The 15424-nt window shown below is 43.9% G+C and overlaps 1 protein-coding gene across 1 annotated transcript in view; it reads left to right on the top strand.

Moving 5' to 3' along the window:
- The first annotated feature begins 2450 nt into the window (after positions 1-2450).
- Positions 2451-15424, top strand: part of KDR (kinase insert domain receptor) — a 30616-nt gene continuing 17642 nt past the window's right edge. The window contains exons 1-15 of the mRNA XM_038136062.1: positions 2451-2689; positions 3958-4048; positions 4554-4750; positions 5898-6022; positions 6312-6480; positions 7727-7866; positions 8075-8243; positions 9641-9752; positions 9845-10008; positions 10814-10970; positions 12078-12198; positions 12798-12906; positions 13670-14014; positions 14924-15070; positions 15216-15347. Coding sequence (XP_037991990.1) covers positions 2638-2689; positions 3958-4048; positions 4554-4750; positions 5898-6022; positions 6312-6480; positions 7727-7866; positions 8075-8243; positions 9641-9752; positions 9845-10008; positions 10814-10970; positions 12078-12198; positions 12798-12906; positions 13670-14014; positions 14924-15070; positions 15216-15347 — 2230 coding nt within the window. The 5' untranslated portion in view covers positions 2451-2637. The remainder of the gene's footprint in view (positions 2690-3957; positions 4049-4553; positions 4751-5897; positions 6023-6311; positions 6481-7726; positions 7867-8074; positions 8244-9640; positions 9753-9844; positions 10009-10813; positions 10971-12077; positions 12199-12797; positions 12907-13669; positions 14015-14923; positions 15071-15215; positions 15348-15424) is intronic.

The following is a 15424-nucleotide window of genomic DNA, read 5'->3' as shown; positions in this document are numbered from 1 at the left end:
GCAAAGTACATATGACATCATACACTATGTATTGATAAAGTCACCCCCATCTTTTCCAATTCTCGCTTCCCCAAACATCTACCATTTTCAGTGATACTTGGCTCTAGTTTTTATTTGATCTTCCTAGAGTATTAGTCTCATATAAGCAATTTGAATCAGATGAAAATCCTGTGTCTGTTGACTGACTCTTCAGAATAAAGTGACTTTTGTGCTTAAATGTTTACAGGGTTAGGGCCCCATTCAAAGAAGTTGCCTTTGTGTTCTCATTGATACCACAAATGTCCCTAGTACTACAGGGATGGCAATTCATGCACTGAGGCAGCAGTTCCTGCAGAATTATTCTAGTTTCCAAGATTATACTGACAGCCAGGCAAAGTGCTGAAGGATGGTGTCCCATTTAGGAAGCACAGTGTAAAAACTGAGATCTCACTGGGATCACTCAGGGAGATAAAAACAATTTTGTGCTTTTGAAATGTGGAGTTCCCTGTGGATGAGCTACAGTCACAATGTGCAAGCTCCTTGCTGCCAGCTGCTCAGCTGGATGTGTGCACTCACCAGGTTTGTGTGTTTGAAGGGTCAGCCCCTCTCTCTACTTCCCTTCTTCAGGACACTGCAGGGCAGGAGGAGGCAGGGGACATGGCAAATGCCAAAGGGCCTGTAGAGGGCCGGCATTCATCTGTCTTGGCTTAGATGTGCTTAGGACAAACAGTAGGTATTTGTTTCCATAAAGCTCAGGCACCACAATAATTTTCAACAATGAATGCAGCCCCCCCTTCCAAACCACTCACTTAACAGCAGTGACTGTGCATGAAAACAGAGCCCAAGTGGTATTGCAGTAAGCTGTAGCTGCACATCATCTGACTAAATTTTAGAAAAGTTACTTGTTGAAATCAATATAGGGGCATGTTTTCTACAGCTGCATTTTGGAAGCTCTCGTAGGAATGCAGAAAGCATTAAAGTGTGCTGCCAGTGACTTTACTATTTTCTATGGATCCAGTAACAATTCCATGCAAATAGTTTTTAACTTACCCCTGTAATTTAATTTTCTTTGTTGACTGCCTAAACTGCTTTTGAGGCAAACACTTCTTGCAGGTCATCCAACCCTTATCAGTTTTTTTTTCTCTTTGTAGTCAAACCCAACAAAACCAGCATCACCACAAATAAAGTTACTAAAACTGGCTTTTTTAGCAGTAAACTTTTTCACTAAGTATTTGTCACTAACTCACTAGCACTTACATGCAGCCTAGTTTTAGCAAGGTCAGTAGTTGAACTCACTGCCAGAGTTCCCCAAACCACTCAGCAATACCAATGACCTGACCCACAGTATGATGGAGGTGGGGGTATTAATGAAGGCTGCCAATATTCTGGTTTAAGAGCTCATAAGAATAGCAAGTGCAGTTTTTATTTGCAGGGTGTTGACTTGCTGCCACTTGAATCACATGAGTCTTATTTGACTTTTCATGGATTTTATTTGATCTCTTGGAAAACTTTGGCTTCTCCCATTCCCTGTATCTTTCTGTGAGCAACAGGGGTGTAATTTCAAAGGAAATTACACTCTTTCCCCAGTACAGTAAAACAGCTGGAATTGCATTGCATGCAAAATAAAATCACTGCTTCATTAACTTAGTCATTTGTGGACAAGCTCCCATACAATTTGCAGGGAAAGAGGAAAAGGTGGCATGTAGAGGTACACATATGTATATGCATGCAGAGTTATGTACCCAGCTGTGTATTTCTTTCTACCCGATTACCTACCTTTTTATCTATATACCTCTCTTTACTGATCTATCTAGCCCACAGGATTTGTATTGTGCGTATGGATAACACATTAATGACTATTAATTACCACCACCATTAATGTGTGTTTATTTTTCCCAAAGGAGTACCTCACAAACTTCTCTTCAACAGTCACTAGTTAATAATTTTGATTAAAAGGCGGGAAGGGCAGCTGCGGCAGGCACTCGTTGGATCCCATTAGCTGGGATGTGGCCAGTTGGGGAGGCTGGGTACATGCAGCATGGTCAGGGGACTCCACGTTGTGACCTCAGCACTGACGCTGCCAGACGCCTCAAACCCGGGGGTACAGTCGCTGCCAGCAGGAACACGGCTGTGTCTCCCTTGCAGTACCTCATGTGGCTGGCCTTTGGGATCTTTTCTGTTGGGGAGATTCTAAGAAACCCCCAAAAAGCACGATGAAGCGCCAGACGACGCTGAATCTTACTGCTGAGGCCCTCTTGCCGCCGAGCAGGGAAGAGGGAGAGCTCCCGCCGCCCGTCCGAAGGGAGCATCCCGGCGGGATGCGCAGGGGGGCCCTGGGGCCGGGAAGGGGGGCGGGATCGTGCTGGGGAGGGCGGGGGCTCTGCCCCGGGCCCCGCCCCGGGCACAAGAGGGGCGGCACCGTTCGCCGGGGTCCCGCATCCCCGCCGGGCGGTGCGGGGCGTGCGGAGCGCTCGGCTCGGCTCGGCTCGGCTCGGCTCGGCTCGGCTCGGCTCGGCTCGGCTCGGCTCGGCTCGGCTCGGCTCGGCTCGGCCTGGCTGGGCTCGGTTAGGTTCGGTTCGGCTTGGCTCGGCTGGAGGAGACGCGGCTGCCGTCGGGCAGAGGGTTCGCCCCGCGCCCCGCAGCCCCGGCGGCCGCGGGATGGAGCTCGGCGCGGCGCGGCTGCTGGCGGTCCTGCTGTGCCTGGCTCCAGGTGAGCCCTCGGGGAGCCCCGCGTTAGCCGGGTCCGGTCTGTCGGGGAGCCCCGCGTTAGCCGGGTCCGGTCTGTCGGGGAGCCGCCGGGGTCCGACAGCTCCGCGGGACCCCGGGGAGAGGGGCCGTGGGGATGCGCGGGTGCCGCGGAGGGCGCGGTGCGGCTTTCCTATGGGTTTGTCGGGGCTGCTCGGCCGGGGGAGACTGTTCCGTCCGGCTGGGACGGAACGCCCGTGGCTGCGGGCTTGCTGACCCCTCCTGTCCTGCGCTCTTGGCCTCTCCTGTCCGGCCGGCCGGTGCTGGCCCGTCGGAGAGGGCTGCCTGCCACGGCACAGTGTCCTGCCCGCTTGGCTCCAGCAGCAGCCGTCGTTTCCGAGAGCAAAATGTCCCTGGAGCCAAACGCGGGAAACCTGTCATGGGAAGAACCTGCTCGGAATGCGAGTGATTAAAGCACGGGGAAACGCTAGGGAAATGGGGAATGTCCCGGTCTGGCCACGCTTTCTCGTTGCCCGGCCGGGCTGTCACGGCCGGGGCTGCGGCTCGGCCCGGTGAGCCGGGATTCCTGAAGGTGATGGCAGCCGCTAGGGAGGAGTGAAAATCTTTCCCTGTGGTACTCCCAAATGTTGCACCAGCTGGGCTGGTGCCTCAGAGCAAGCACTGGCACCCAGATCACAGCCCTCACAAGCGCCAGTGGCTGCGGGCGGGTGCGATGCAAGCCACGCTGCCGATAGTCTGGCAGTAATAGAGTTTTGCCTAACTTCTTAGGAGCAAAGAGATAAGCTTGGAAAATCGTGGCATAAAATAAATTAATGGGATTTCAGACTTGTGACAAACTGTAAAAATAGTTTCTTTGCATAATTCATTGATCAGTAGTCTCAAAGAAGTATATTCAATTTATTATAAGAAAAGTTGGTAATCCCCAAGGGAGTGAGATCATCAGATGAAGGTTCACTTCGTTTCAATGTCCCACATCCTCTTGTTAGACCTTGAAGTTGGCAATGCAAGAAAACAGGAACTCCACCCTGGCTGGCTGAATTGTAGTGCTCTGCAGCTAGCTCCTGACCATCTGCCTTTGCTTCCTGTTATGACAGAATTTTTGAACTTTCTGGGATGTGTGAAAAATCATGATTTACCCTTTGCTGCTAAATAGCGATGTGAAAGTGTCCACTTAGAACCTGATGAATATTCCTGTATATAATACTTTTCTGATTGAGTAGCATTTACTTGTTTATTTGGTTTATTAGAGAGGTTTCATACATGTTTTTGCAGGTTCATTAATTTCCCTGGATCAGCCAACCCTTAGCATCCAAAAAGATGTCCTCACAATAATGGCAAACAACACACTAAATATTACTTGCAGGTAAGGACAAGTCTGTTCAGCATGATTTTGATGGTTGGTAATTTATGTAGTGAGCTCTTGTACAGAATCACACAGCTTTTGTACAGAATAATGTGATCTCTCTCCTGTCAGGCCTCCTGTTTCCTCTCCACTCCCTTTGTGCCTTCTGCCTCACTTTTCCCTGACAAGTTTTAGAAATGTGGGAGGGCTGCAGCAAGAGAGAGCTGGGGAGTGTAGGGTGGCTGGGGGAGGAAGCATCGGCTGTGTCCTTGGGGATGCTGCTGCTGAGCCATACTCTCAACACTCTCTTTTGGGTGATTTGCCACTTAGATTCAACAGAATGTAAATCTCAAGTAGCTTCAATGTAGCTGTTGGCAGTAGGTTGTGTGTGTGCGAATTTGTCCTAGATGGTTTGATGCTCTCTCTATGTCATGGGGTAAAGCCCTTCCCTCTCCATAGCCACAGAGACTGGTGGGGCTGGGGTTCATGTCAGAAGTGTCTGCTGCTCTAACATTTGCTTTCCCAGAGGTCAGAGACCACTGGAGTGGTCGTGGCCAAGCAAGCAGAGCAATGCTGAGAGGCGTATCTCCGTGACAGAATGCAGTGATGGCCCCTACTGCAAGACACTGACTCTGAGCAAAGTCATTGGCAATGACACAGGGGACTACAAGTGCCTTTACAGGGACAACCAGGCAGCTACAACCATTTATGTTTATGTTCAAGGTAAGTGCTTACACAGCTCTCAGGTGTCTCTTTCCCTAGTGCCAAGAGAAGAAAGGAATATAGTGCCTCAAAACAGTTTTGATGCTAAAATTTATTAATCCTAGAATATTTGATCCTATGAAACATTTTTCTTGTTTTCATGTTGAGTAATTAAATTCAGGTATGCTAGTTACCATCAACATAAAAGCCTTTGTACCTGTAATTCTGAACTGCCATACTGCCATATGCAGTACGTGGTCTGCTGTTCTCCACCCAGAATTTAGCATACGTATCTCTGCTGAGCTCTGAGCCTGTCCTCATGAATGCAGAGCTATTACTGACCTCAGCAGGAGTTTCATATGAGACAGGATTACAGAGGTTTTGTATTTGTTAAAAATTACAGATCCAATCTCGTGTACGATTTGTACTGATACCATTAAAAAAAACCCCAAAAACCACCCGAACCCCAAAACATAAACTTTCATACATTTGCTGACTCTGGTGGTAAAATCTATGTAGGCTGTAAGAGCTCAGTTTTCAGCCGAGTGTCGCAGACACTGCAAAGCCTCCAGTTACACACTCAGCTTCAATAAGTGCATTCATTGAGGCATCTGCCTTTTTGCACTGATGGCTTCACCCTCGTTTCCATATGCATCCTGTTTCCTCTTTATTGTTAACTTATAGTTACCATTTTGAGAAATGAGATGTAATTAAGTACATGACTTAGCTTGTTTTATAATATCATGGAGCTATTTTTTTGGTGTTCTGGTCTGACTTTGAAAAGGATGCTGCCATCAGGGGAGTCAGTGTAACATGTCACAATTTTTAACTGATATTTCCTGTCATACTTATGCAAGGAAAGTCACACTAGGGTAAATCAGTTTTTTGTCGACAAAAGGACTGCTGTAGCAGGAAGCCATTCTCCAAAGTGCACTCTGCTGCTGATAACTGTTTTGAGAATAATGATATTCTAAATCTGGGGGGTGGGGTGTCTATAAAAATATGTACCTCCCCTATTTAGTCTCATTATTTCAGTGCTTTATGACATGGAAAATAATGCAACTGACTTGTGAAAAAGTAGACAGGGAAATAAGAAAACTGGAAAGGTTTCCAGTTTCCATAATCATGTGATGAATAATACCCACTTATCAATTGAACATTATTCTAGATTACAGATCACCATTTGTGACTTCAGTTAGTGATCAGCTTGGCATTGTATACATCACTAAGAACAAAACTGTGGTAGTGCCGTGCCTTGGAACCGTATCGAATCTCAATGTATCTCTACATGCGGTAAGGAAAAAGCCTGCTATTTTTTCAAGAGTTAGTTGAAGTCACTCTGGCATAAATATGTTGTTTGAAGAAAAAATACATTTCTTAAAAACTCTTTTCCATCATTGTGAGATTTATAGCCTGTGATTACAAGATGAGTGCTGTTCCTGTACTCTCAAAGCATGCACTTATTCCCTGAGCTAGAATGTTGAAATGGGGGCCCTGCAGTTGGGGAAAATGCTGGAGGTGACAATTCAGGGTTGTTCAATTTTTGAATTCTGACTATGTATCTTATCAATATTCCAAACAGAAATATCCAGAAAAGATATTTGTTCCTGATGGTAAATCCATTTCATGGAATAATAAGAAAGGCTTCACTATACCCAGTCATTTAATCAACTATGCAGGCATGGTCTTCTGCGAAGCTAAAATAGATGATGAAAGCTACCAGTCTGTGATATACATAGTTGCAGTTGTAGGTAAGCCAAAGGTTTTTATTTCTCTATAACCAATGTTCTTTTGCTTTCTACAGCATACTGAACCAATTACATTTGGTTGGACACTAGGTTATTCAATACTGACAATGCAGCTAATGCAAAATGGATGTTGAGATTTATATCACTTTTCTTTTAAATGCAATGTATTGTGTTCTTTCTGGTTGGTTGTTGGGATAAGTGCTTCTATTTTTAGTGTTTTACATTGATGCCAGGGATTTTAATTTTTTTTTTCTCACAATGCAAACCTTTTTTCTAAAATCACTTATCCACATTCTCAGTCACAGTGGAAGGAAATGAGAGGCAAGCAACCATCAGCAGCAGATGAAAAGAAATTGCTTTGAGTGGGTACCAAGGGAAGGGTGGATCTGAAGGTCTCACTGTGAGCTGGGTTGTCTTGTCTCCCTAAAGACCTGTGTCTCGACTCTCACAGGGTTTTATGCTTTCCTGGTACATTTTATCAGTTGTTCCTCATAAATAGTGTTCCTCATAAATTATTTCCCCAGAAATAATGTAATAGTTCTGTGGAAGCTTAAGCCTGAACTGAAACTCAGCAGCTCTTTCTCTTTCAGCTGAGGACAAAGTGACCCTTTCAAAAATCCAAATGGCACCAAGGCGGTCTCTCCTGGCTTGTCAGGAAGGCATAGCCTTCCCTCTTTACTCTGTGTGGAAGGTTTTTTTTACTTCTCCACCAAATTCACAAATCCTCACTCTGATTTGGAGGAATTTCAGAATATCTGTAGAATTTCTGCATTCAGAATATTCTGTCTGGAAATGTTGTACTGCACAAAGTAAACTTTGGATAATTTTGCTACTGCCCCACCATTATTGTCTATAAAGTTCCTGCTTAGTGCTGGGACTGGGTGTACAATCTCCCTTAGTTTTAGGTCTCACAAGGATAAAAAGTAGGTGTCTAAGGCAGAGGAACTGTGTGAGTCACTGTCTCTTGCTTGCTCCCGCCACTGGAGGGGCTCTGATCAAGTGCACACATCCTGCTGTGTCACTGTCTGACATGGGTCTCAGCTGGGAAGTGCTCAGGGCAGGCACGTTTCTTCTCTCCAGGTTTCTTTGTACACCCATTACCCTGCTGCACAGGGGCATCAAGGGGCTTTTTTGTAGCTGGGGTTTTGGTGGGAGTTGCGGTGAATTCACCCAGGAAATTTGGTGCTGAGTACTGTAAAGAAACCTCTTCTTACCCCCATGTTTCATGTGTGCCTTTGTATTTCTCTAGGGTACCGAATTTATGACCTGACAATGAACCCACACGATGAAGTAGAGCTGTCAGTGGGAGAAAAACTTGTTCTCAATTGCACTGTAAGGACAGAGCTGAACGTGGGAATAGATTTTAAATGGGACTACCCTTCCATCAAGGTAAAGCCGTACTAACTTACAGGTGCCTTCATCACAAAGCAATTTGACTTATTTAAGTCATAAATTTTTAAATTTTTAAAACATTGAGAAAGAAGATAATAATACACAACAAAATTTCTGGTATAGACAAATATATACCAGTGTGCAAAGGTTGACAGAAGGAATAACAATGACATTTCCAAACATCTCTGTCTTTTGTCTATTGCAGGAAAAACGTGCCACTATTAGGGATGTAAAAACCACTGCAGGAGAAATAAAGAAGTTTGTGAGCACCCTTACCATTGACAGTGTGTCCTTAAGTGACAATGGTCGATACACTTGTGCAGCATCCAGTGGTCGTATGAACATGAAAAACAGCAGTTACTTTGTTATCCATGGTATGACATTTTCCACTTCAGTTTTGTTGGTTGTTTCGGATTTGGGATTAATTACTGGGATGCAGAAGGCACCTTGATGATGAATCAAATGACAGAAATGAACCAAACTGCAGCTACAGTATTTCTCTTGCAACTAGTATGGGATTATTTTTATACCACAGCCTTAGTTAATAATAAGATTTTTAAGGATGCTGTATTTTACTGAAAGCTGTAGAATCCCACAGGAAAGTGGGCAGTAAAATAAACTGATATAAGCCTCTGACCCTCTTCTGCATTGACCTCCTTAAGGTCCTGTAAAACTCAGTTTGTGTAGGTGGCTTTGTACAAGGGCTGCCTGTTCTTAGTCTTGGTGAACTTAGGCTAGATCTTGGTGGCTCTGTGACACAAGAGTCTGGGTCAGCATGAATGAAGCTAAGAGAATAAAACGTTCAGCTTTTGCATTATGAATAGATGAATCAAATGGAGTTTTGGTGGTACGGAAATGATGCAAGGGAAACAGCTTTGGCTAAGTGAATAGATAAGTACGAGGCCACATCCTACAGCCTTTTCTCAACCCCCTCTTGGGCACAGCCCCAGCTCCACTAACTTACTTATAGAAAAAAAATTACCAGCATGAGAATAGCTCATTTTTAATTACCGAGTGAGACAAAGAGGTTTATATTTTGAAGGAGACTGATTTTCCTGAGGTCTGATTTCAGGGGCCAGAATATTCATGACACTTTTAAAACAAAACAAAAGACTTTCAAACTTATTGTGGGCATAGTGATTCAAGATATACTGAATTTTCTCATGGGTTCTTTCTGTTCTGCTCTTCAGGAGCCAAAATGAGATCATGTGCTATACTGAATACACCAGATACTAAGTCTAAATCATCCTAAATCTTAGTTGAAAGGCTAATTTAGTCAAAAGGCTAATCACTGTCTACTGTCCGAATGCAAGTTTATAACTTATAACAAGTAATGTAAATAATTTCAAGATACACTGTGACTGCAGTGGTTGAAATACATACTTGAGCATTTAACTTGATCTTATTTAACACTGCAATTTTGAATAGTCTGATTTCCTGGAATAAGTATATTGAGAGAGTTTTATGATATGTATATGTATATACAGGTCTGACAGTTGGCACACTATCCTGAGAGCTAAGTCTTGTGTTTGCTTTCCAGAGCTCCTCAGTGAGGGAACTGGTCTGTTCCTCTGTGTGAAGCAAAGTCCTAGGCTTTCATGGTGGCATCTCTCCAGAGCCCAGTTTGGAGCCAGCTGTGCTTTACCAATGACCCATAGTCCTGTCACTAACTTCCACTTGTCATCTTGTTAGGTGCTAACCCAAATGGAAAGCACTTTTCTTTGGTCCGTAAGAAAAGACCGTTTAGTTTACTTTCTTTTTTCCTCCCCAGAAAGTCCTTTTATTCACCTGGAGAAAATGGAGAATGTTGTTGAGACAAGGCTGGGCGACACAGTCAAAATTCCTGTCAAGTTTAAAGGATATCCTCCACCAGAGGTTAAATGGTAAGACTTGGGATATAATGTGTTTGAAAAAATGAGCAATTCTTAATTAAAGCAAATAATTAAATATTTAAAGCGCTCTGTATTTTCTTCAGGTATAAAAATGGAAAAGCCATCAATGCAAATCACACAGTTAAACTTGGCTACGCATTAGTGATGACTGAAGCAGCTGAAAAGGACGCAGGGAATTACACGGTTGTCCTTACAAACCCCATTAACAAGATGCAGAAAAGGCATACATTTACCCTGCTGGTAAATGGTAAGTGGGATAACACAGGTGCCTTTCTTTCATGTGTGGATTTGGTATATTACCATCCTTAGTCTTAATTCATCCCCTACCTATGAAGATTAAAGTACTGAACAAGAACAATCCTCAACCCTCAGCCCTGGGAGGGCAGAGGTGACAGGTCTCTCCTGGCTCTAGGATGTGTCAGTCAAGAGGCTGCAGACTCCTGGTGTTGGTGTTGTGATGATACTTTGTGTGGGGTAGGGTTTTTTGTTTTGTTTTGGGTTTTTTCTGTATATTATTCTTTGCCTCTGTGTCCTGCTCTTTTCCTGCCCTTCTTGCTGGCTATGCTGCTGGAGTCCTCCTCCACCCCGCTCCATCCTGGCCCTGTCCTGCCTCACCCATCCTTCCTGCCCCACACAGGCTATCCCTCCTCTTCTGCCCTGCCCTCTACAACCTTCCTCCTCCTCCCCTACCTCCTCCTTTCTGCTCCCCAGGAAACAGCCTATGCTTTGAAGACAGCAGGTCTTGGAAAGGGCAGCAAGGCTACGTGCAGTGGGATCAGGCCTGGAGAATAATGTATATTTAATGGCTGGGAATGGTGGTGAGGATCCAGGATCTGCATTTTAAACCATGGAGTACTGAAAGGGGATTTTGTAGGAGATCCTAAGTATCCTGATCCTCAAAGCGTTGGGCCAGGTTCACTGCTTCCCCACATGTCCTTGGAGATGCTCTGTAGCGCTGGTATTGGGGCATGGTGTGAATTGGTCACCGTGGGTCTAAAGCATGCCCACTGGAGCCTTCAGCAGGAGCTGTGACCTGCTGCTCTCTCCTGCAGTGCCCCCCCAGATCGGTGAGAATGCTCTGATGGCCCCCGTGGACTCCTACAAGTACGGCTCGACGCAAGCGCTCACCTGCACCGTCTACGCCGTGCCACCGCCCACCACCGTGCTCTGGCACTGGCAGCTGGAGGAGGAGTGCACTTTCAGCCCCCAGTGAGTGCCAAGTCCTTGTTGTCTTCTGGAGCTTATGTAGGTCTTGAGGGATATTTGTGTTGGGTTGGGGTTTGTCCGGTGCCTCCCTCATCCAGGCTCGTTACTGATTGCAAACCCAAAGGCCAATGAAGAAAGAGATTGTTGTACTTAATTTGCAGATTGCTGCAGGCAGGCTCTGCCAAGGTCACTGTTGTTGGCAGAGGCGAGGGCCACCCGCAGAGAGGATCCAGCAGTGCTGGCATGTTGCTGTTGTGCTCTCTTAAAGGGCATCTCGACTTGCATGGGGTCTCAAATGCAGCTGTTTGCATGCCCTTCCCTCAGATCCCCCCGTGGGCTGCAGGCCCAAAACTCCATCCCAAACAGAGGAAATTTACTGTTTATACTAATGATGCTTCCTTGTGGTGTTTTTTTCCCTTGTGCTCAAGCGCTGAGTGTGATGGGGCTCTTTATCTGTGTGAAAGTGTATCTCAGAGGAAGTGCACTGATTGATGTTGGGGAATGATAGAGAGAGTGCCTGACTGAGATTCACGCAGCTTCCCTTATCTGGACCTGCCATAAGCCCAGATTTCCTTTAACAAAAAAAAAAAAAAAAAGTCCAGAGTAAAAAAAAAAAAGGCATTCTTCTTTCCTGTTGTTGTTTTTAAAATGAATCCACAAGTTTCTTCCTTTGGTGCCTGGTTGCTTCCTACACAATGGCTACTGTCCTCAAGAAATTCTTGTAGGGAGTTCGGCGATTTTTATGTCTCTCTGTCTTCCTTTGAACTAAATCAACTTGAATCATCCACTTATGAATGGAGGTTTGTTCCCAGAATAGCTGCTTTGCTCCAGCCATCCCAACTGAGCTGACACAGTCAGATTAATTAGGAAATTCACCTTTAGGCTTGGGGGTCCTTTACTTTAAAGAGTATGAAGGTCTCAGGACCCTAAATATGGTGAAATTTAATAGAAATATTTCCAGAAGCATACGCTTCCCTCATAGATGCAAGCTGTGGCCAGTGATGCATCTGACTTATAAATATGTTCATATTATAAGTAGAACCTAAAATACCTCTATTGAAGGGCAAATATTCCTCTTATCTAATGCATGTATCTCTACTTACTTTTCAGGAAAGTTCGCTCAGGAGCCAATCCATATGCATGCAAGAAATGGAAAGCGATCTCAGAGAGAAAGGGTGGGAATCAGGTTGAAATTAAGCACCGGGTCGTTACTATTGCTGGGAAAACAAAGGTGAGCACATTTTCTTTTCTCTTGGCTGGGGATGATTAGCCCTGTTCAGCAGTCCATGTGTACTTAATTTAGTGAAACTTAGTGAAATACATCACTAGAAATGAGACTCTTTTCACCTGTTGTTAAACTCAGGGATCTACTCTCAGCTAGATGAGCAAGCTCCTGCTGAAGCCAAGAGGTAGAGACACACATTTTCAGGTTCTTTGAACACTGATCCGAAGTGAATCTCCACTGAGGAATATAACTGACTTAGCTTTCAATAACTGGTGTAAAGTTAGATGAGTTAATATTTCAAATTAACTGTAATAGACATTGGGGAGACTGAAAAGCAGAAGAAATTGTGGGTGCAGCCTTTTTAATATATATACCAAAGTCCACCTTCTACTTCTTCCCATTTTCTTTTACCTGTTTTTTACACACTTAAGGACAAAAATGTAAACTTCAGAAGGGGACTATGTTTCTGCCATGGGATGAATTTGTGCTTTGGAGGGATTTTTGGTTGTGCAGATATCTGCAGAGCCCTTTGCTGAGCTGTTGAGATGATTGGGCGTTACTTTAGCACTGATGTGGTATGAAATTGCTTGATTGTTCTTTTGTAGACTGTGAGCACCCTCGTGATTCAAGCGGCAAATGTATCTGCTTTGTACAAATGTATGGCCATAAACAGGGCTGGGTCAAGTGAGAGAGTGATCTCCTTCCATGTGACCAGTAAGTGCACCCTGCCAAGGACAGCTATGTTAAATTAATGTTGTCTGTTTGCTGATGAAAGGCACTTCAGTGATGTTACCTGATTCCTGAGCTTTATTAAATCCTTTAATTCTTTTGGATTTTAGGTTTACTTAGGGGTTTCTTTAGGCAGCCTTTAAAGTTGCCACTAATTTCAGCCAGGTGATTAGTTGTACCAGTATCAGTGGAGTTCCAGGCCAGTGAAAGTGATGCAAGATGGGCACTGTTGTCCCAAGAGTGACTACTGTTGAGCTTTAGCAGTCACTTAAAAGAGCAATGGAGAAATTATGGTAGTGTCACAAAATGAGTAAAGATTTACTGTAAGAGCTAAGGCTAAAATTTTCCAAACCAGTGGCAAAGAACTTCTGTCTCCTTAAAAATCAATCATATTCATGTGCCAAAATTTTATTTTAATCCAAATCTAAAAATTACCTATAAGATAGTGCTGAGAATCTTCTTAAGCTGCTGTAAGTTTCTACAGGAAGAGTGACTGTATTAGTAGCACAGTCCTTCATGTGATCCATTTGAAATGTATAATTTTTAATGAGATTGTACTCCATAGATAATGGATAATTGATTAGTTGACTGACTGACTGATTTGATTGATCTTTCTCAGTGTTTCTTTTCCTTATTTTCAACCAGATAGGATGACAAGATCTATATTTCCAAAATGACTTTTTCAAGTAAATGTTAGCCACAAAATGCACAATCAAATAGGAATTTATTTTACTTTTTTAACTTGCAGGGGGTCTTGAAATTAATGTCCAGCCTCAGAATCAGCTGACAGAGAAGGATAATATGTCCTTGCGATGCACAGCAGACAAGTTCACCTTTGAGAAGCTGTCATGGTACAAGCTCAGTGCTCACGTTTCGCAGACTCCCTTCGGAGGGCTGCCCATGCCTGTTTGCAAGAACCTCAATGCTCTCCAGAAGCTGAATGAGACAGTCTCAAATACCAATGGTGAAAACGTCACCTTAGAGCTCATCCTTCGTAACATCTCCCTCCAAGATGGAGGGGACTATGTTTGCATTGCTCAGGACAAAAAGGCTAAAACACAGCACTGCCTGGTGAAGCACCTCACTGTTCAAGGTATGGGTCTCTTACTTCAAAGTAAAATGAGTGGTTGTGTATGAAAACAATTGCAGTAGTGGCAGTTTTTGGTATGTTCAGGCTTTGCATGTGTTGGATTAATGGTGTGCTCAGTTTGTTAAATAGATTTAAACCAGTTGTTGTAACACACTCTTCTGGGGTTTGTCCAGGCAGCAGGCACTGTTTCATCAACACCAGTGAGGAAACACTGTGCAAGGAGATGTGTTTGGCTTCTGCTCAAGTAATGTGTTTAGTTCAGTAACTTCTCTACTTTTCAGAACGCATTTTCCTCTGTAGCTGTCTACATGCATGTGTACTCATAGCGTTAATGCTGCTGCTTTGTGTGACTGGCTCTTGAGTTTGGAGAAGTGCCTGTAGTTTAAAACTGCCATGGGTGATATGCCTGTAGTTTAAAACTGCCACTGCCATTCAGGCACAAGCAATGTAAGCTGATAATCAGTCAGCTTCCCACACAAGCAGTGATGACTTTGCTTTGGGACCTAGATGTCTAGATTGATTAGGCAGATTCAGGAAAATACTTATGCATGTTCATGGCCTGTTCTGAATGGTCATTTAATGCAACAAGAGTGTCAAACATCTCATAAGGAGTCTGGACACAGAAATGCAAGGGAAGCAATTTCTCAACTACTCCCTCTTCCCTCAGCAGCCTGAGCAGTTAAAAATGAAATCAGCTAAAGCAGGTTATATCAATACTGTTGAAATTTTCTTGGCTATTATTATTTTTTCATGTCATGTGAAAGTTGAACCATGATCTTAACATGAACACTGTGGCTCTTGGTGTAATAAAAGGATTTGAGACTTTGTTACTGGGACATGAACTGCTACTACTGAAAAAAATGGATCTTTTTCTTAATAAACAGTAATTTTACTGTATTTTCAAACCAACAGAGCCCATGGCACCCACACTTGTTGGAAATCTGGAAAATCAAACAACAAATATTGGGGAAACTATAGAAGTGTCATGTGCAGTGAATGGCATTCCTCCTCCAAGCATCATGTGGTTTAAAAATAATGAGACACTTGTGGAAGATTCAGGTGAGGATTACTCATTTACTATTATCATTAAAAGCCTTTCTTTTGTGGGACTGACTGCTGATTTTCACCATGAAAAGTTTCATTTTGAATTCTTAACAAAAAGTGGCATAAAAATAGCAAAACTAAGAATCATATTTTTTCCCAGGTATTGTTTTGAAAGACGGAAACAAAACACTAACCATCCGTCGAGTGAGGAAAGAAGATGGAGGGCTGTACGCCTGCCTTGCTTGCAATGTCCTTGGATGCACCAAAGCAGTGGCTTTTTTTTCAGTGGAAGGTTGGTGTTAGCTTCTTCCCAGATTGTGCCTAAAATCTTTAGAATAACTAGAAGGAAAATCTACTGGCTATCCTGAT

The sequence above is a fragment of the Motacilla alba genome, chromosome 4, assembly GCF_015832195.1.
Source record: "Motacilla alba alba isolate MOTALB_02 chromosome 4, Motacilla_alba_V1.0_pri, whole genome shotgun sequence".
NCBI classification, from domain to species: domain Eukaryota; kingdom Metazoa; phylum Chordata; class Aves; order Passeriformes; family Motacillidae; genus Motacilla; species Motacilla alba.
Note: the sequence above shows the minus strand (reverse complement) of the source record. Positions and strands in the feature narration are given on the sequence as shown.